Below are 20,915 nucleotides of genomic sequence, written 5' to 3'. Positions count from 1 at the left end.
CTAAGCTGTGATCAAATATAAGCATTTGAAAACGAATTGGTGATTGTTGGAAATGCTGTCTGAACTCCTCTTTGCTTCATTGACTATTTAGTTTTGATCCTCTTTATACTAAATCAGATAATACTACTAAGTGATGGCATTTATGCCCTGGGTATCCCTGGTATATTCTTGTTTGTCTGGCCCTATCTGTAGTGCTGGGTTTATAAGAGAACAGTCAAAAGGAAAAGTGAAAATGAAACTCAGGTATGTAACATTATGAAAGGTTGAGATTTAAAAGGAGTTAAGAAGAAAGGTAGAAAAGTATCCTTTCCCTAATTGTCTCCTGTATTGTAACCTACCTCTACTTGCTCACATAAAATTCTTTTCTGCTGAAAATGGTATGTTAATGATTTTAAAGCTTATATAGCCCACCCCAAATATTTTTAACTGTCTATATTATTTTTATGGCTTAAGAATTATACAACAAATTTTATATTATAAACAACCTTCCCTTTTTCCTTGACACGGGGGCTAGACTACTAATTTGGACAGTGTTGTTTTTATTATATTAAAAAATTCCAAAATAGATATTATGGTTAATTGAGTAAACATAAACTGATTTATAATTGAAACCACAAAATAGAATGCAATAATTTATTTCAAAAAGTTGAATATGCTTAATTTTGGACATTTAGCCAAACAGTATGTGGTATATAGTAAGAGCTTATAGCATCCCAGTTATCAGCATGAACTCAGCAGGCTGCACCTTTCATAGCTATCAAGATTATTTAACTTAATCCAAATGAGTTGTGAGCAAGCTTTGAAAACCTCTGATTTCCACTAATATAAATTCAAGCTCTCATAAGAGTGGGTTTCTACTACTTTACCTACAACCAGCTTTACTTAAAATACTTTGCCACCTGGCTCTAAGACAAATGTCTTCCTGCAGCAAACTATAAATTACCTATATGAATGTATGTCTATGTCATTCATTATATATTCCACTTAATGACTCTAGACCTCTAAATGATAAAGTTATAGTGGGTTTATATTATGTGGTATTATCAACTTTAAATTACCCTATCTTGAAATACAGTGAAATTCTACTTAGCTGTAAAAAAGAAAATTTTACCCTTTGCAACAGTGTGGATAGACCTGGAGAACATTATGCTAAGTGGAATAAGCCAGTCAGAGAAAGACAAATACCACATGATTTCACTCATATGTGGAATCTGATGAACAAACAAAACTAACAAGCAAAACAGATACAGACTCATAGAACAGATGGCAGCTAGTGGGGTCGTGCGGGGGACGGTTAGTAGGTAGAGGAACTAAGCAAAAAGGAAAAAGGACTCATAGACATGGGCAACAGTGTGGTGATTGCTGGTGGGAGGGTGGTGTAACGGGACTACATAGTAATGGAAAAAAACCACCATAAAGATTAAATTAAAAAACAAAAATAAAATATTGTGGAAAAACTGTACTTCTGCTGTTTATTTTAAATCCTAGATTATTTAATTCAGAATGGAAAAGAGTTGGAGAAGTAACTTATAGTTTTAATCTTGCCATAAAGGAAAATTGGATTATGATATTGAAGAAGAGCTTGAAGAAGTAAGAACACACTTAGCCAGAGTTCATATAACAAAAGTTTATTTTCTTAGGTTCATCTAATCTGTACTATTCCGTCTAAAAGTGGTAGACCAAATGGAAAACTTAAAGGCTGCTCTTTTATGATAAGGAATTGACAGTGAAAGCAGTAAATACTCTTTTAAGTTAATTTTGTGCTTGCACTCTATCTCAGTTTTTACCTACTGAGGCTAATTTGCAGGTGCCTGGGATGAGTACACAATCCATAATTTCTACCAATCAAGTAAAAGAAGGAAAGAAAACTCTGAGCTTCCTTCCCAGTTAACAGGTAGTTTGCTGTGGTTAAAATTAATGCAGAATTTACAGCAACAAATATCAGCATTATCATTTACTATGAATAATTGATTTCAAATTTGGGAAATGAATAGTTGAGTGCATCATTTGAGCATTTATATGACCAGTTACTTATTAGTGCAAGAGGCTATCATTTAAATTTTTCTCTGTATGTTGTGGCAAATCAGTTTGTTTCTTTCTTAATTTTTAACATGTTTAATATATGTGGTTACTTTGACTTGAAAATACATTTTATTCTTTGCAGTGTTTGAGCAATACACCTCCACTTACTGAATATTTCCTCAATGATAAGTATCAAGAAGAACTGAATTTTGACAATCCCTTAGGAATGAGAGGTGAAATAGCTAAATCTTATGCTGAATTGATCAAGCAAATGTGGTCTGGAAAATTTAGCTACGTCACACCTAGAGCCTTTAAGGTTAGTAGAGTAAATTACGTTTTCAGAGATGGCTGTATCACCCCCAAGAGGACAAAATTGGCTTTGGGGGGAAAGGGTAAAAAATCATAGCTATTACAGTGCTTGCTCTGCAGCCCTTGTAGCACACATAAATAGATAAATAGTATTATTTGTGGTATTAAATTTCTAGCTGGAGTATGGGACAGAGGATTAGTTTTAAAATGTCTTTTAAAGTCTCTGGAGGGTGGGGAGGAAAGGGCTGAAATAATGAAAAATTATGAAGTGTCATGTATAATTCTTAAACTTTCAAGTTTATTCTAATTTTCAAAGTGGTTACTTCTTAGAATCAATAAAATCTCAAGTAGTTTAACATCATTAAAATTTTGAAGAAAATAAGTAGTTTTCAGCCATTCTTATACAAACATCCTAAACAACATTCTTATAGAACATCTAGGTAACATTTTATTAACTATATTAGTTCTTTAAAAATAAAAAACAGCAATAAAGAAACTTCTGTATAACTTTCTAAAGTTTGGACAAACTAGTTCAAACCATTTCTCAACCCTTACCCATGATTGGTTTCATGAGTTTCATTTTGCTAGATAATTATCTTTTAAAATGGTGTGAATTTGCTTTTGATATGTGACTTTTCTTCTTCCACAGTTTTTTTAGTCTCATCAAAAATATACATAGTGCTGCAAAGACTAGGGACATTATATGCCAACATGAATATTCTTGTTAGCTCTATGAGATTCATCCACTTTTTATACACAGAAACTGAATGAGATCTTTGTAACTTTTTTCTAGTGACCCAGAAATATTATTGAATTTTAATCTTATAGTGGTTCCCAATTATTAATTAAAAAAAAACTTTACCATATGCTTTCCTTATTCTTTCCTCAGGTCAGCATTTCTACTTTACATATTAGTTATTTAAAAATATCTTTAGTTATGCAATTATATGTATTTATGTAGTTATCATATCTGCAAATGCCTGTAAAAATGCCATTAGTTGATTTAGGGTTTAAATACATTTTAGCAAGGAGGTAATTCACAAATGTGGAAGTCACAAATAATGAGAATTGACTACATGTTTTCTTTTGTTTTGTTTTGTTTTGTTTTTAATCAGTCTTGTCCCTGGAACTGATTTTATAGTTTTGCTTTTCTTACAGACACAGGTAGGACGTTTTGCACCTCAGTTCTCTGGGTACCAGCAGCAGGACTGTCAGGAACTATTAGCTTTCCTATTAGATGGACTACATGAAGATTTGAATAGAATTAGGAAAAAACCATATATACAACTAAAAGATGCTGATGGAAGGCCAGATAAGGTAAATGTAATGATATTATTGTCACCATTGTTTTAATAATGTGATATCTCTGTGTAATATGTGTGTGTGTTCTTCATAGGTAGTTGCTGAAGAAGCCTGGGAAAACCATTTAAAAAGAAATGATTCTATCATAGTAGATATATTTCATGGCCTTTTTAAATCAACTCTAGTTTGTCCTGAATGTGCTAAGATTTCAGTCACATTTGATCCTTTTTGTTACTTGACACTTCCATTACCCATGAAAAAAGAACGTACCTTGGAAGTTTACTTAGTTAGAATGGACCCACTTACCAAACCTATGCAGGTACGTAATGATTATTTTTTTGCATTTACTATTTTTTATAAAAAATTAGTATTTATTCCTTATGCCGCAGCACAGTCGAATAATAATGTTTGTGTAAGATTTTATAAGCTAGACACTTTGGAAATTAGTACAACTTTTTAGAAACTTGAAAGGGTGAGGATGTGCAAAGTATCATTATTTGTCCTATACAAACAAAATTCTCAAAGGTTTTTTCTTATCAAAGAAAAATGGGAAGTTGTTTGATTTGACAATGTTGGGGTGAACATTAGCTTACAAAGATTTTTAATATAGTGTTATTTCCCAACTTTAAATTTCTTTCATGTCATGTATAATTTTTCCTAGTGGTTATTGGAAGTAAAACTAATTCCTGTTTTGATTCATTATATAAGATAATGGTAAATTTAAATACATGTACTTTTTATGTATCTTAAGAACTTGGAAGAGAAATCAAAATATAGACTAAAAATACTCCCTTCAATGATTGACTAATCTTTTAATAGTTTGAAGTATCAAATATTGTTTATTCAAGAGCCCTGTGCTAGGTCTTCATATCAATTGTCTGCCTGATTTCATTTCCTAGTGTTATAATTGGATTATTTTACATTTTGTGGAGCAAAGTACTATATTGTCTTCTTTTAGTTATCAACTAATTTGTTTCTGACACTTGACCCACCCTATAAAAGTAGTTTCTTCTTCTACTCTCTGTTCTCCTAAATTCTTATTATAGCACTTATTAAATATCATTATGACCTGTGGTTTATACTTGGATCTTTTCTCCTCTAGACCATGAGTTCTTTGAAGATAATGTAAATATCTCTGGAGGGACTTTGTAAATCTTTGTATTTCCAACCCTCATGATTGGAGGTACCATTGCAGCGGTAGTGTTCAAAAAATTCATTCATCTATGTATTGGACACCTGCTTAGTATAAAGCTCTGGTAAACAAAGCAGACATGGTTCCTAATACAGAAGATTGTTCACTAAAGATCCTCAGTTTAGGCTTCCAGCCAGATAGTACAGTTTGTTAGAACATAATATTGTATTACTGTACTCAGGATGCCATAACAAATTACCATAGACTAAGTAGTTTAAACAGCAGAAATTCATTTTCTCACAGTTCTGAAGACTAGAAGACTAAGATAACAGTGCCAGCGTGGTTGATTTCTAGTGCACTCTCTTCCCGATCTACAGACAGCCACTTCCTCAGTGTGTCCTCACACAACAAGGAGAAAGAAAGTACATACTTAAGCTCTGTTATTTTGTAATTTTTTCATCCTCCCCTGAGTATATGTTTATTGATTTTAGAGAGAAAGGAAGAGGGAGAGAGAGAAACAGAGGTAGAGAAACATCTATGTGAGAGAGAAATATCATTCAGTGCTTCAACCAACTGAGCCATCTGGCAAGGGCAACATAGAAATATTGAGGGGACACAATTCAGCCCATAGCAATATTCATGAAATCTATTGGAAAGTTAAACTTTGACAGGTTTGGTCTTACCATACATTTAGTAGAACTGTTTGGATTTACTATCAACAAGGGTGCAGTGTATGAAATGGTTATAAAAATAAGGTCCTTTCATTATAAGTAATTAAAGTTTAGTAGAGACTAGTTATTTATTTACTCAGTTAAGCAAATTTCACCCATTTCTTTTGCTGCAGCTTTTCCTTCATGAACTCATTGAATTTGGTGCCCTCCTGTCAGTATTTCATCCAGTAGTGCTGAGAGTATTGTAGAGAGCAAGAGAAACTTGGTACTTACCCTTGTCCATGAGCAGGGCCAGTAGAGATCTGGTTTTTCTTTTTGGCCAGGGGATATGTTCACATTTCTAAAGTCATATCCCTTAGATACTCATTTATTCACATGTTTATAAGATTGTCAACATCTTTATCAATGCAAGAAAACTGTAGCAGTACTAAACTACACCCTTGCCTCTCTCATTTGTAATTTACAAATATATGCCAATGAGTATAATAGAATAAGAAAAATATAAAACAATGAGTAAAAATTTTATTATAACACCAAAAAAAATGTAGATATTCTTTCTCTACAGTACCTTTGTTAAAGGCAGTACTCTCCCATGCCAACAATATAAAGTAATCTATATTATACAGATTGCATTCAAGTTACACATTAGCCTGTAAGGTGAGTGTAACTTGATTTATTTATACTTACGGATTATATTTTCAGCAAAGTGGATTTCATTAAGTTACCTCTTTTCTCACTTGATAACCAAAAATATAAATTTGTGGAGGTTAAAGCCATGGACAGCACAGATGAATTGGGATTTTTTTTTCCACTTTGAAGTAGTCACAACACAAATACAAAATGACAGCCTCATGGTTCTATGCTTTAACCTGTTGCAGAGGAAAGGGAAATTAGCTGAGTTAACCTACTTGTTTTTTTTCCATCACTGAAGGCTTTTTTGGTCATCAGAGTTTATTGTATTAAACATGTATTCTAAATACAAAGATGTTCCTAGTCCTTGTTCTCAAAAAGTTTTTCATAGAGTGGTAAAAGGGCTATGACTAGGTACTGTATGAGTACACAGAAAGAGTAACCTGCCCAAACTGGTGATGATTCCTATGTTGAATCCTGAAGGATGATTAGGTTTTGAGCACATGAAAAGTAGAAATACAAGCATTATAGACCGAGAAGGAGGCATGTACAAAGGGCTAATGGCAAAAGAGAGAGGACATGACCCACTTTTAGAAACTGGTAAATAATAGGGTAAGCAGAAGCTCCATCACAAAGAACCTTGATGTCATGGTGGGAAGTTTGGACTTTACCCTAAAGACTAAGGGAGCCATTAAAGATCATGAAGTAGAGAGACTAAGTGGCCAGATTTGTATTTGAGAAAGAAGACTGGCTAGTGCAAAGATTGGGTTGGAAAGGCTTAGAATGGATGGGCTAAGACCAGGCAAGATGTTTTTGCAGTGATCAGATGACAAATGACAAAGGCTTGAACTCTTAACATTAAGGTTAGTGTCAGCGTGAATCAGTTGAACATAGGAGATGAAAATGTTGAAGAGTGTTCAAAGATGATGCCAAGTTTGTTGGACTGGAAAACAGAACATAAGGCACAAATAACCCATGTGGACAAGATTGGAGACACTGTGAGCCAAATGCCTAGGCGTGAATGTGAGGAAGAGAACATGAGGCCATTCTCATCTACTGAATATTTTTTTGGCAAAGTAATCAATTCATTATAATTGTTTTGTGTTTTAGTACAAAGTGGTTGTGCCCAAAATTGGAAACATACTTGATCTTTGTACAGCATTGTCTGCTTTATCAGGAGTACCTGCAGATAAGGTAAGATGTTTCTGGGTTCGAAGTACATAAGTTCAAGTTTAGTTTTGCAGTGTTGTAAAACCAGCTCAATAGAAATATGTTGTTTTTTTTTAGATGATAGTTACTGATATATTCAATCATAGATTTCACAGAATATTCGCAATGGATGAAAACCTTAGTAGTATTATAGAGCGGGATGAAATTTATGTGTAAGTATAAAATTCATTGTGTAAAATATTACTTGAGGAAAATTCAAAAGAATAACATAAGAGTTTTCAGAATTTATAGTCAGTTTTGTCCTTGTAGGTTTGAAATTAACATCAATAGGACAGAAGATACAGAGCATGTGATTATTCCTGTTTGCCTAAGAGAAAAATTTAGACACTCAAGTTATACCCACCATACTGGTTCTTCACTTTTTGGTCAGCCTTTTCTTATGGCTGTACCACGAAACAATACCGAAGATAAACTTTATAATCTTCTGCTTTTGAGAATGTGGTAAGTGTCAGATGATTTTACATTAACAATATAAAATAGGTAAAGAAAGTAAACGTGGAAGGTACTGTCAAAATATAATTAGATAATTCTGTATTGTCTTAACTTAGTTTGGAGACATAGCAATTAAAAAAAACCAAGTATAGTCTGATCCAGGTTCTTGATCATGTAAAACATTACTAAGGTAATTTCAGACTCCCAAAGCATGAATTTTTTTAGCTGTTATACACCAAAAGTTAACAGCTGGAAGAAAGTAAAAGTTTGTTATGTATGCACTCTGAAATCCTAGTATCAGATGTCTTATTTCTTTATAACTACTGCTCGTTCAAGAACTCATGAAAATAGATTTATCTAAAAGGATAAACTTTCATGGTTGATAGTATTGTAAGGCAGCTGCTTTCCGTCTTCCGAAAACCTTGATTTGAATTTTAAGTTAATCAGGAATGTCACTTGATCCTTTATAGCTGACATAGTTAGTATTCTTAAATACCTATTTTAATCATTGTAGTCCTATATAACCCATAAAGATTGCATCATACAACAATAAATGATCTTAGCAATAATATATATTTCATCTAAATAAGGATTTTTATATAATACTTTTTTAAACTGAGGAAATATTTGCCACATATTTTAACACATAAAAACAGGTTAAAATGCAAGAAGAACAAATTAATTTTTTATAAAGACAATCAAAACAAATGATTAGTCAGTTGTACTTATGGAACTTTATCTTGAGTCTGACTTATCCTTGAGTCTACTAAATGACTACTGTTGGTGCATTAAAAAGTTTTGTTTTATTGAAAGAAAAGTTTTTTAAGTTCTTACCTTTACAAAACTGAACTTGTTTGATTTCTAATTTTATTTAAGCCGATATGTCAAAATATCTACTGAAACCGAAGACACTGAAGGATCCCTACACTGCTGTAAGGACCAAAATATTAATGGGAATGGCCCAAATGGCATACATGAGGAAGGCTCACCAAGTAAGACTTTCCTATTAAACTGTAAAAACTCTTCACTTGGATTATTGCCTCAGAGAGAAGTTGGGGTTTGAGGAACTAAAAAATATCTGCAAGCCTGAGAAAAATAACGTTAGTATTAATAAGTTTTAAATGTAGCACTGAGATTATTTAAAGATTTCTAATATCTAAAATTAGGTGAAATGGAAACAGATGAACCAGATGATGAATCTAGCCAAGATCAAGAACTTCCCTCTGAGAATGAAAACAGTCAGTCTGAAGATTCAGTTGGAGGAGATAATGATTCTGAAAATGGATTATGTACTGAAGAAACTTGCAAAGGTCAACTCACGGGACACAAAAAACGATTGTTTACATTCCAGTTTAACAATTTAGGCAATACTGATATCAACTACATCAAAGACGATACCAGGCATATAAGATTTGATGATAGGCAGCTTAGGCTAGATGGTAAGTAAGTGTTTGTGAAAAATGGCTTGATGTGACAACTGTAATAGCATAATCAATAAAATATATTTTAAAAAATGATTTGATGGAACACTACATTTGAGCAAAGTATGTTACTTTTTTCAGGTGAAAACCACCAAGTTCAACACATGAATTTTAATATTTACATATCTATCTAAAATCTCTTTTAAAAAGCCTTAATTTCTAAGTATACTAAAACATGTGTTTATTAGGTTTTATTTTATTTTTTAACTCCTAAACTATTTTAATGGCTTGGAAATTGCCCTGATCACCTAATAAAAGTAAATATGACTGCTATTTGTTTATTCTCATATATATCTTAACATTAAAATACACTGATTTTAACATTAAGGCATATTAAATTTTAAAGAAAAAATATGTTTTCCACCTTAGAAAGATCTTTTCTTGCTTTGGATTGGGATCCTGATTTGAAAAAAAGATACTTTGATGAAAACGCTGCTGAGGTAAGTCTTCACAGACTACTTCTTTATCTTTTCCGTGTTGATCCACTACTGTTCTGTTACAGTCTTTGCCTTCTACCAGATGTGTTTATTTTGCCAGTATAAACTTGGTTAGTTATATACTAGAAAAGACGTGTTAGTTTGAACATGCTTTCTTTTTGTACTTTCTAATTGTTTTTAGGTGTGCATACAGGAGTTATTTAGAAGGGTAGTGTAAATCAGCTGAAATAAGCTTTATGTTTCTTTTGAGAAAGTTTAGGAGTTTTTCATTACTATTCATAGTAAGATGGTATCACTAAAATGAGTTTTGTTTCATTTGTTTTCTTAACTCAAGAAATACTTCTCTTTAGGATTTTGAAAAACATGAAAGTGTGGAATATAAACCGCCTAAAAAACCCTTTGTGAAATTAAAAGATTGCATTGAGCTTTTTACAACAAAAGAAAAGCTAGGTGCTGAAGATCCTTGGTAAGAAACAAAGTTAAATAATTGCTTCTAATATTTTTTAAGAATGTATACTGAGGTATGTGCTACAGGGAGTTAGGTGATTACTAAATTCTCTTTCATATTTTAACTACTAAGCATTTTGTATATGATAATACTCTATTAAGAGGGATGAGAATGTTTACAAAAGTATTATAACGTTAAGTTTTAAACCCATTACTATATTTTGCATAATATCCATTTTACTATGAGTAAGTCATTTGAGTTACTTTTTCTGGAGAATTTTTAGCTGTGCTGCCATTTTAAGAGAAACTGTTTTAGGGAAATTGTAATATGTTTTGTGGTATTATTCTATTAGAGCCCAGAAACTTTGAGATTTTTCTAATGTATCTAACTCAGCACAGCTTTGTGATACACCCATGTCTTTTTAGCATACTGAAATGTAAATAATCTAGCCCTAATCATTTATTTGAATACTTATTTGCATACTAGTTTATAACAGTTAAATCTATTTGGAAAACATATTGAAGATAATAGAAATTCCTTTTAATCTAGTGTATATTAGACATACAGCAACTGCTCACTGAAACAATATAGAACTTTTCAAACTTTTTTATATATAGTGTTTTAATTGCCTCTACCAAGCTTTAAATGTTTCTTTTTACCTTTAGGTATTGCCCAAATTGTAAAGAACATCAGCAAGCCACAAAAAAATTGGATTTGTGGTCCCTGCCTCCAGTACTTGTGGTACATCTCAAGCGATTTTCTTACAGTCGATACATGAGAGACAAGTTGGATACCTTAGTTGATTTTCCTATCAAGTAAGTTTTGGTTATACTTCCTAAACATTAGACAACTCTAACTTTTTGTAGACATTAGGTAGCATTGGGCCCAGTTTCAGTTCTTGAGTGGATATTTCAGTAGTTCTAACAATCTGTAAGGATCAGTAACAATTTTTATTTCTACTTAGAGATTTTTTTCAAAGAACAAAACGAAAGCATACTTAAAAAAAACTCATTCTTAGCCCTGGCTGGCATAGCTCAGTGGACTGAGCGCGGGTTGCAAACCAAAGTGTCGCAGGTTCGATTCCCAGTCAGGGTACATGCCTGGGTTGCAGGCCATGACCCCCAGCAACCACACACTGACGTTTCTCTCTCTCTCTCTCTCTCTCTCTCTCTCTCTCTCTCTCCCCCCCCCACTCCCTTCACTCTAAAAATAAATAAAATAAAATAAAAACTCATTCTTTATTACGTTATTGTGGGTTCATCGGTCTTGTTTATAAATCTAAAGATATTCATGGGACCTTAGTGATTTTTTTTTTCTGAGAATTAATCATCATTCCTAAATATGCTTTTTTTTAAGATTTTTTTATTTACTTATAGAGGAGAAGGGAGGGAGAAAAAGAGGGAGAGGGACACCAGTGTGTGAGAGGTACATCGATCAGTTGGGTCTCACACTCCCTCACCTGGAGACGTGGCACACAACCCAGGCACATGCCCTCACTGGGAATGGAACCAGTGACTTTTCAGTTTGCAGGCTGTTGCTCAGTTCACTGAGCCACACCAGCCAGAGCCTAAGTATTCTTTTTAAAAAATAACTAAAGTAATATATAAAACCAGAAAAATAGAATTGCTTAGAAAAATAACACAGTGTTATTATGTCACCACCCTTCAGTTTTCTTATGGCATTGTTGGGAGCATGACATCATAGCCATAGTAAGGTATAAAGCATTCTGGAGATAACATATTTATAGTCCTTTTTTTAAGCTTTCACTAAACATATTTGAGAATTCAGAAGGACCAAAAGGGAATATTATGTTCTCATTTATGTAGTCTAGGAAGGACTTTATCAAACAAAATTTTGCAACAAGAACTCGATACTCTCCCATGTTGCTAAAAGCACATTGATAGACAAATGCTGAAGGCAGGTATATATTACAGAGGCAATTGTAAGGGAATAATTACTATAATATTAAAAACATTCTGTGGATTGCTTGTTCTAATTGGTGATTATAAATTTAAAGTCGAAGTTGTTTTGCAGTTACGAAACCAAAAAATGATAATTTTCTCTTTAGCAAAATTGTGCGCCATCTAAGTTCTCAAGAATATAACATTTTGACAATATAATTACAAGAAGAACTGGAAGTAATGATAAGGTAGAACCTATTAGAGATGTATTAGAAGTTTAGAGTCATTACTGCTTTTTAATTGGGCAAGTACAAAAAGAATAACCAGAAGTAATCGTAAGCTAGAAGATGGGCATGTTCCAGTTTCATGAATGACAGATTATAAATAGCTGGTTGCATTTCAAAAAATGTTGCGTATCTACATATATGTCAAACACTACTGATAGTAGGGAACAGAATGCATTACGTTTAGAGAAAACATAAAACTAACTTGATCTGTTTTTAAAACAGTGACTTGGATATGTCGGAATTCCTAATTAATCCAAATGCAGGTCCTTGTCGCTATAATTTGATTGCCATTTCCAACCACTATGGAGGGATGGGAGGAGGACACTGTAAGTTGACAGTTTCTCTTTTTATTAAAATTATGTTTCCATAACTCCAAACTTTTTCCTTAACGTGTCTATTACTTCTTAAAGGGAAACATGAGATATGTCTTTCATGTAGTAGTTCAGTAAATGTTGATTAATGAATGAATCTGCTTTTGAATGTTTTTTGACATCAGGATTAGAGGATTGAGTTCTTCATACTGCTTATTTAAAAGAACAGGAAGATTACATGTCTATTCTGGGCTCCTGTCCTTCTCCATTCTCTTTCCCCTTCTCTCGCTAATGTGTTTAACATGTGTGTATCTCTCTTATAAATCATGCATCATTGTTAAATTACATGATTGGTACTGTGCTATAAATCTTACCTTTTTCTCTTAACACTTAGCATGTGTCCATATATTCTGTTGCTTCTAAACTCATGACTCAGATATATCATATTTTATCTCTCTACTAAATTAAGGTGTACATCTAAATTGCCTTTAACTTTCTACCACCAGAAGATTGATAAACATCATTGTTTATGGTCCCCTTTGTGAGAATTTCTTTGAGCTACACTCCCAGAAGTGAGATTGCTGGATCATCAGTACCTAAGTACTGCTACATGGCTGTCTAGGCTGGTTATACCAGTCTACACTCTTCAGTTGATTTTTCTATTGAAACATCTTTGCATTCCTGGGAAATCCTACTTATCTTTTAGTATTTTGTATATACCCAGTTGGATTTGGTTAATAATTTTATTTAGGGTTGTTGCAATTAATTTGTAAGTGCAATGTCTACTCTAATAAAATGGGCTAGGATTCTTTATGTTCCCCAAAGCAGCAGAGCATTGTATAGGAATTAACTATTCATGAAAGTCTAGGAGAATTAACCTGTAAAAATTCACCTACTTGGGCCCTAGAGCCTTAAACTTTTCTATTTATGTCATGCTTTTGAAGCTTATCCAGTGTTCTTTTTCCAAAATGTGCACTTTATGCCATTTTCTTTTTTCTAAAAATATACCTATGTTTTCTAATTTATTTGAGAATAATTGTTTATGATAGTCTTATGCTATTTTTTTTTCTTTACCTTGTATCTTTTTTTTTAATTGATCTTCTCAGGTCCGTCTTATTACTCTTCAAAGAATTAGCTTTCCATTATATTAATTTTTCCTATTTGTTATTACATGTATGTATTCTATTTTATTGATTTCTTCTCTTCCCTTTGGCATTTTTTTCTTATTGTTACTTTGGGTTTGTTCTGTTGTTTTTTTCCCAATTTTTGGGGTTGAGTGCTTTTTTTTTCCTCTAGTGAAGGCTATAGTAAAAGTTCTAAATTTCCTTCTAAATACTACTTTATCTGTATTCCATAAAATTTGGAATGTAGTTAGTTTTCAATTGTACACTTTTCTAAATGGTTTTAATACAGCTCTCCTTTTGTTGTTCATTTGGTAGCGAGCATTGTCTGTATTATATTAATCCATACAAATTTATTAAGGCTGCCATGTGGCTTAATAAATGGTCTGTTTCTTAATGTTTGTGTGCTTGAAAAACATATATTTTCTATTCAAACAGAGTTCTATATTGCTCTAGTAGTTTAACCTTATCAATTCAAATTATTACTGTCTCTGATCATTTTTCACGTTCATTCCATTTCTGAGGGGAATTTGTCAGGACTTCTATTGAAAGTGTTGATTTATCTGTTTTTGTTTAACAGTTTTATTAGTCTTTTGGCAGTATTAGTGGCATTTATGTTTATAATGGGTACCTCTTCTTTCTCTGTTATTCCTTTTTCCAGGAGTTGACATTCGTTTTTCCCTTTTGTTCTTCTCAAAATTATAAATGTTAGTCTAGCTTTCTCTTGATATCATTTATTTTGCCAACTCTATGAACCTTTTTGTAGGATTTGTTCTCTATAAACCATATTGCTATTAGATTTTGTCTTTTTATTCAGTCTAACAATATGTTTCTTTTAATTTGTAAGTGCAGCAGCGACTTACAAATATGAGTTCATATTGACAAACTTACGGCCCACAATAGCATTCACCCAGAAGAACAATAAGTGTGTGTGTGTGTGTGTGTGTGTGACAAAATTTAGAAGACACCTATAAAGTGTCATTTTTAAAAGTTATGACAGCAGATCATTGTTTGGGAGACATTTTGACACTTTGTTTTCTCAGTTCCTAGGTAGTTTATACAAAGCATGGAATGGGAAAAGGGCTGTTTTTTCAACTTAAAGATGAAGCAGATCTTTAAAAATTGTAGAGATTAATTCATCGTTTTGTACCTTTCTCTTGCTCTGTACTTTTGTTTAAGACTGAAATGATTTTGGTGTAAAAACCACTACAAATTAGTGAGATAGAATTTTTGCAAAAACATTTGTCATAGAAACTTTAAACTTTGGTTGAAGTTTCTAACTTTGGGGTCAGAGACATACCTGTGTTTGAATCTTAACTCTGCTACCTAGCAGCTACGGTGTTGGAGAAATTAAACTTCTTGACACCTCACTTCCTTATCTCTAAAATTGTAATAACAATAATACCTTCATTATAAATAATGCATGTAAATTGCATGGCACTGTGTCTGGTACATGATAAGTGTTAACTACCATTTATTATCATTAATATTGTTATCCTGTGAATTAAAAAATAATAAATTTGTTCTGTTTGTCACTGGGATGAAAAAAGTTATAAGTTATCTTACATGAAAAGTATTTTAGGCTTGTAGATTATAGGGAATTATTCTAAAAACCTTTAATGAATGGAATCAGCTGAATGGGTAATAAATAGGCCTTATATAGATGATTCTCATATGATTTTAATAGGTATTCCTCAGAGAGATGATTTTAAAGTTTTAGGGTTCCCCCCAAGAAGCCATAAATCATTTCAGTTATAGAAGTGATTATATTTTTTCATTAGATACTGCTTTTGCAAAAAATAAAGATGATGGAAAATGGTACTACTTTGATGACAGTAGTGTCTCAACTGCATCTGAAGACCAAATTGTGGTAAGTGTGTCTTTTATTTCCTAAAATCAAGGAACCCAGTTTTAAAAGGAGCCCATAAGAGACACTGCAGTCCATATTCTAGCAACTGTAATAGCTAAGAGACACTTGCTCTGATTTTTAAAAATGTAAAATTGTCCCCTAAGTGGAAATTTGTTTTCTGAATTTGCCCACTAACAAAAGTATAAACCGCAGTATGGAAATTTTCCTAGTAATTTTCAACATGAAAACTGGGGTTTTCTACAAAAAATAACAAATTATTTTATAATAAAAAATTTCCTCCAAGAGTAGGCTCAGATATATCTAGACATTGACTACTTAAAATCAGAATGCAAAAATAGAAAAAATGTTTTTGCCCTGACTGGGTGACTCAGTTGATTGGAATATCATCTCATACACCAAAATAGGTTGTGGTTTTGATTCCCAGTCAGGGCACATACCTAGGATACCTAGGTTACAGGTTTGATCTTCATTCAGGATATGTACAAGGGGCAACCGATATCTCTCTCTCTCTCTCTGCCTCCTCCCCTCCCTCTATCTTCCCACCACCCCCCAAATAAATCAATAAACATATGCTCAGGTGAGGATTTTTTAAAAAAATTCTTTAAGGACCTTACTATGTATGTGATTTTTAAAATAAAGTCTTATCCTTTATGACAGTTAAATACTTAAACTCAAAATGACATGATTATATAAAAGATTATAGATTTGTTCCCCCTGGCTGATGTAGCTCAGTGGATTGAGTACGGGCCTGTGAACCAAAGAGTCACTGGTTCAATTCCCAATCAGGGCACATGCCTGGGTTGCAGGCCAGGTCCCCAGTGGGGATCACGTGAGAGGCAACCACACATTGATGTTTCTCTCCCTCTCTTTCTCCCTCCCTTGCTCCCTCTCTTCCCCCCCCAAAAATAAATAAATAAAATCTTAAAAAAAAAGATTACAGATATGTTTAAAAAATAACCCTGTGTATTTGTTATTTTGATATTTTCTAAATAGTAGTGAAATTAGGAAGTTACATTAATTCACACTTGCATCAGTTTATCAGCCACAGGCACAGCCAAAATATCAGTGTTTGTTTTGCTTCCCATCAGAACAGATTTTTATTATAAGATATTGATTGCCCTGGCTGATGTAGCCCAGTTGATTCGGTTTCCAGTTTAATTCCCCATCAGAGCTCACTCCTAGGTTGCAGGTTTGGTTCCTGGTCAGGGCACATATGAGAGGCAACTGATCAATGTTTTCTCTCTCACATTAATGTTTTTCTCCCTTTCTTTCTCCCTCCCTATCCCTGTCTCAAAAAATAACTACTTTTTTTAAAAAAGTATTGATTAATGAAAAGATGACTAGTATATTCTAAGAACAAAGTTAAGACTTGCTTGATAGTTTATTTTTCTATGAATTTTGCCTTTCTATAAATTTTACTTATTGATCACAGTATTACAAAGAGTGAGAAGTATAATATTTGCTCATGTGGTATTTCCTATTGTCTGTTATTGTGGGAAGTACCACCTGCTTTACTTTTTTCCCTAAGTTTAAATTATATAACCCCTGAGCACAGAGACTAGCATTTGTTTTAGTTTATAATATTTTAAAATCCTTCAACTTAAATTGTTTGACTTTATAAATTAATAAACTTCTGAGGCCATTTATTGGCATGGTTTTAACCTGTCATTGGATGAACAGATTAAATAATTACATAATTTTGCATTATTTCCCTACAAATTTTTTAAATCTATGTATAGACATATAAACTTTGTACTGTTGCTTATCTCCTTATAGCTATAACAAAGAACAGGCTTGAACTCTTAATATTTTTTAAAATGTGCATATGCCCAAATTAACTACATTTCCAGTTTGTCTAAGACTTCTAATTTAAAGTTATATATCTCACTTTTCAATTATGTTTTCCTGTTTAGTCTCCCAACCAAAACATTGCAAAATAGCCAATTATCCTCCTTCAAAGACTCTCTCTTTGACAGCACTGCCCTAACTTGCTTTCGAATAAGTACTATATCTTGTTTATATACACTATATGAATCATATGTTACTTCCATCATAACAGTGTTTCTTCATTTAGTCAACAAGTATTTGAGCACTTTCTACATTTAGGACTTTTTCAAGGTTAAAAGACAAATATCTGATTTTAAGAGATATAATGTAAAAATGACAGACAAGCAAATTAACAATTATATATGATACGCACTATTAAATATTTGATTTGGTGTCAAAGCAGATAGGACCACTTCAGGGAAGTTTACATAGAGAAAGTAGTGTTTAACCTGAGTCTGAAGCAAATAGGAGTAAGTTAGACAAAAGAAGCAAAATATTCTACACAAAAGGAACTACCTACAAAAGTAAGGAGGCATGACAGACGATGTCATTTAGGGGAACAGCAAATAATTTGGTATTACTGAAAGGAAAGGCTCTTGTTAGGGATATGGGGCAGAAATTAGCTAAATTTGGAACTTAGACCAAGAAAGATGACATTCTTGGTTATTTAGACCCTTTTTTTTTTTAAGTCAGAGAAGCACAGATTGTTAAGCAATGGAAGAACACTATTAAATTTGCATCTTAGGCTGGTGAGGCTCAGTGGTTTGAGCACCAGCCTGCAAACCCAAGGGTCACCAGTTTGATTCCCAGTCAGGGCACATGCCCTGGGTGGCAGGCCAGGTCCCCAGTTGTAGAAATGCCAGAGGCAACCTATCAATGTATTTCTTGCACATCAGTGTTTCTCTCCTTCTCTTTCTCTGTCCCTTACTCCTTCTAAAAATAAATAAATGAGATCTTTAAAAAAATTTGCATCTTAACATCTGTCTGAGAACACTAGAAGATATATTGGAAGGCACTGAGAAAGGCAAAAAAGGCCATCATAGTCTGTCCCCAAAGAAAGGACACTGTCATGTAATTTAAGCAGTTAAGGGCTTCTAAATTTACTATGTTGTACACCTGAAACTAATAGAATATTGTATGTTAACTGTAACTGAAAAATAAAAACATTTTAAGTAATAATGATAAGTTTAAAGCAGTGGTAATAAGTGTACAGATAAATGGAGACTGGACTTATGAAATTTATTAGATAGGATTTAAAGAACTTGATTAACTTTAGATATAAATGAAGATACAAATATAGAGATGCAAAGAGGAAAAAGTTAAAACTCTCCACAATTCACAAAAATATGAACTATAGGAAAAGTTTGTTGTTGAAGTCTGAGGTATGTGTGTGACAGCTATGTGAATGGAAATTTTCCTTAAGTAGTTGGACTAGAGTTCCAAATTCTATTAAGTTTGAGTTGTGGGTCTTTAGGTAGCAGTTGAAGCTGTAGGTTGAATGAGTCTCCTAGTAAGAAGATACACAGTGAGAAAGAGTGATGGGCTAAGGACAGAACATTATTTTTTTTTAAAGTGCAGGATTTAATGAGCTCTCAAAGAAGTTAGACAAAACCATAGAGATAGAAGACCTAAGGCAAAGTGGTATCACAGAAGCTAAAAATTGTTGGATGTTGGATGCAGGAGAGAGGAGTAGTAAAACATTAAATGCTATAGAGAGATTGACTAAAAGAACTTTTAAAAAGGCATTTATTTAATTTGTTTATAGGAGATTATTGACCCTCGTGAAAACTATTTCATTAAAATGGTTGGTGCAACAGTTAGGTCATATTGAATTGAGGAGTGTGCAGAAGAGTGAATGATGAATAATAGACTACAAGCCGGGCTGTGAGAAAGACTTAATTCTAGAAGATAAGGACTCACTGAAGGTACAGAGTGATGACTGAAGGAAAGTTGGACTCGAGAGCAAACAGAGAATGTTACAATTAGAATTTTAAAAAGCTTATCTTTTCCTTAGAGACAGGAGGGAAGAAGGCATAGAATTCTATGCCATGATAGAGTAACTGGGTTAATCTGTAATATAGTTGCATTTATTGATCTGTCCAACTAACTTAGAAGAGAATAAAAATGTTAAAATTCCAGTGACCATTCTTCATTCATTTATAAGTAGAAGTCCTCTTATATTTAATCAGTGTTCGTAACTTCTATCTGACCTTGTGTGGTTTCTTAATTTGATTTCATGCCCTATCCCCAAAATTGGGTACCGGCTAAAAATTCCTACTATATTTAATGTGACCTTTGAGAATCATGACCTTTTTAACATCCTTTGTTTGTTTTGACAGTCCAAAGCAGCATATGTACTCTTCTACCAGAGGCAAGACACTTTCAGTGGAACTGGCTTTTTCCCTCTTGATCGAGAAACTAAAGGTGCTTCAGCTGCCACAGGCATCCCGTTAGAAAGTGATGAAGATAGCAATGATAATGACAATGATATAGAAAACGAAAACTGTATGCACACTAACTAATGAAAGTCCTAGAAGCCATAAAAGAGAGACTTTCCTGCTGGTGGTATCTATTGAAATGAAGTTATCCACCACATTAAACAAAAGTCTGAGATGGGGCGTTTCAGATAACCGAATGTAAATCCTTTATCAGATTTTAACTTGTGCAGTACTTGAAGTGAAACACAATGAAAACTTTAACAGAAATTGTCTCTTAATACATTTACAGTCTTGTATTTACAAGCTAAATATATATAGGAAATCACAAATAAATCCCTTTTAAGTTTGCTGCTGTTTTGATGAATTATGTTTTCTTTAATTTTTTTGGATGTGAGTTAATTGATGACAAATGTTAAATTTGTGGATGTTGGTCATTTATTTTGCTCTAATAATACTGCAAGAAAACTATGGCTGAACTTAGTTTTTGGATAATCTAGTTCATGTGCATTAGGCTGCCACATATACTACTACGATATTTAACTGCAGTACCAATGTGGCATAAATACTGCAGTAGTATTCTAGGAAAACCAAATTTTCAAACTATTCCTGGTAATCACTGTGGGCCTATTGAAAAAAACAAATCATGAGATAAGAAACAATTTTGAAAAAGTTATATCCTTTTGTAGTATCATTAAATATCATCTTACTGTGGAAACAGGTTCTAGATTTCATACCCCATCTAAAGTAATTTTTCAGTTAAATGTAAGTTTTTTTCACAGCTATTGGGATCTATTCATTAGACATTCAAATTCTTGACTTGTTTTAAAATGCATATCTTTAATCTGGTGTTGGTTCACAATTAAAATTTTTGCTGTCTGTTTTTCTCTACCCCATTTTTTTTTTTTTTTTTTGGTAATTTGGCAACTTTTAGCTCTCCCAATTATTGTAATGTAAGGACAGACTTAATAGTATTCTGTATCCATAGTAATAATTACATCAAGGTTAGGATGAGAAATTTTTTCATATACTGGCCTTTAAATCATTAATGGACAATTGGCTTTAAAGG

The 20,915-nt window shown here is 32.9% G+C and overlaps 1 protein-coding gene across 3 annotated transcripts in view; it reads left to right on the top strand.

Annotated features, from left to right (window-relative positions):
• Positions 1–20,213, top strand: part of USP15 (ubiquitin specific peptidase 15) — a 110,571-nt gene extending 90,358 nt beyond the window's left edge. For all 3 annotated transcript variants that reach the window (XM_045829432.1, XM_045829431.1, XM_045829433.1), the window contains 14 exons: positions 2,165–2,338; positions 3,490–3,648; positions 3,728–3,952; positions 7,177–7,260; positions 7,354–7,448; positions 7,546–7,737; positions 8,605–8,720; positions 8,895–9,167; positions 9,579–9,649; positions 9,997–10,112; positions 10,760–10,909; positions 12,505–12,608; positions 15,496–15,584; positions 19,751–20,213. In XM_045829432.1, the coding sequence (XP_045685388.1) occupies positions 2,165–2,338; positions 3,490–3,648; positions 3,728–3,952; positions 7,177–7,260; positions 7,354–7,448; positions 7,546–7,737; positions 8,605–8,720; positions 8,895–9,167; positions 9,579–9,649; positions 9,997–10,112; positions 10,760–10,909; positions 12,505–12,608; positions 15,496–15,584; positions 19,751–19,933 (2,031 nt within the window). In that variant the 3' untranslated portion in view covers positions 19,934–20,213. The remainder of the gene's footprint in view (positions 1–2,164; positions 2,339–3,489; positions 3,649–3,727; positions 3,953–7,176; positions 7,261–7,353; positions 7,449–7,545; positions 7,738–8,604; positions 8,721–8,894; positions 9,168–9,578; positions 9,650–9,996; positions 10,113–10,759; positions 10,910–12,504; positions 12,609–15,495; positions 15,585–19,750) is intronic.
• Positions 20,214–20,915: the final 702 nt, after the last annotated feature.

Source organism: Phyllostomus hastatus, unplaced genomic scaffold (assembly GCF_019186645.2).
Source record: "Phyllostomus hastatus isolate PE091 unplaced genomic scaffold, TTU_PhHast_1.1 phas_scaffold_93, whole genome shotgun sequence".
NCBI lineage: Eukaryota > Metazoa > Chordata > Mammalia > Chiroptera > Phyllostomidae > Phyllostomus > Phyllostomus hastatus.
Note: the sequence above shows the minus strand (reverse complement) of the source record. Positions and strands in the feature narration are given on the sequence as shown.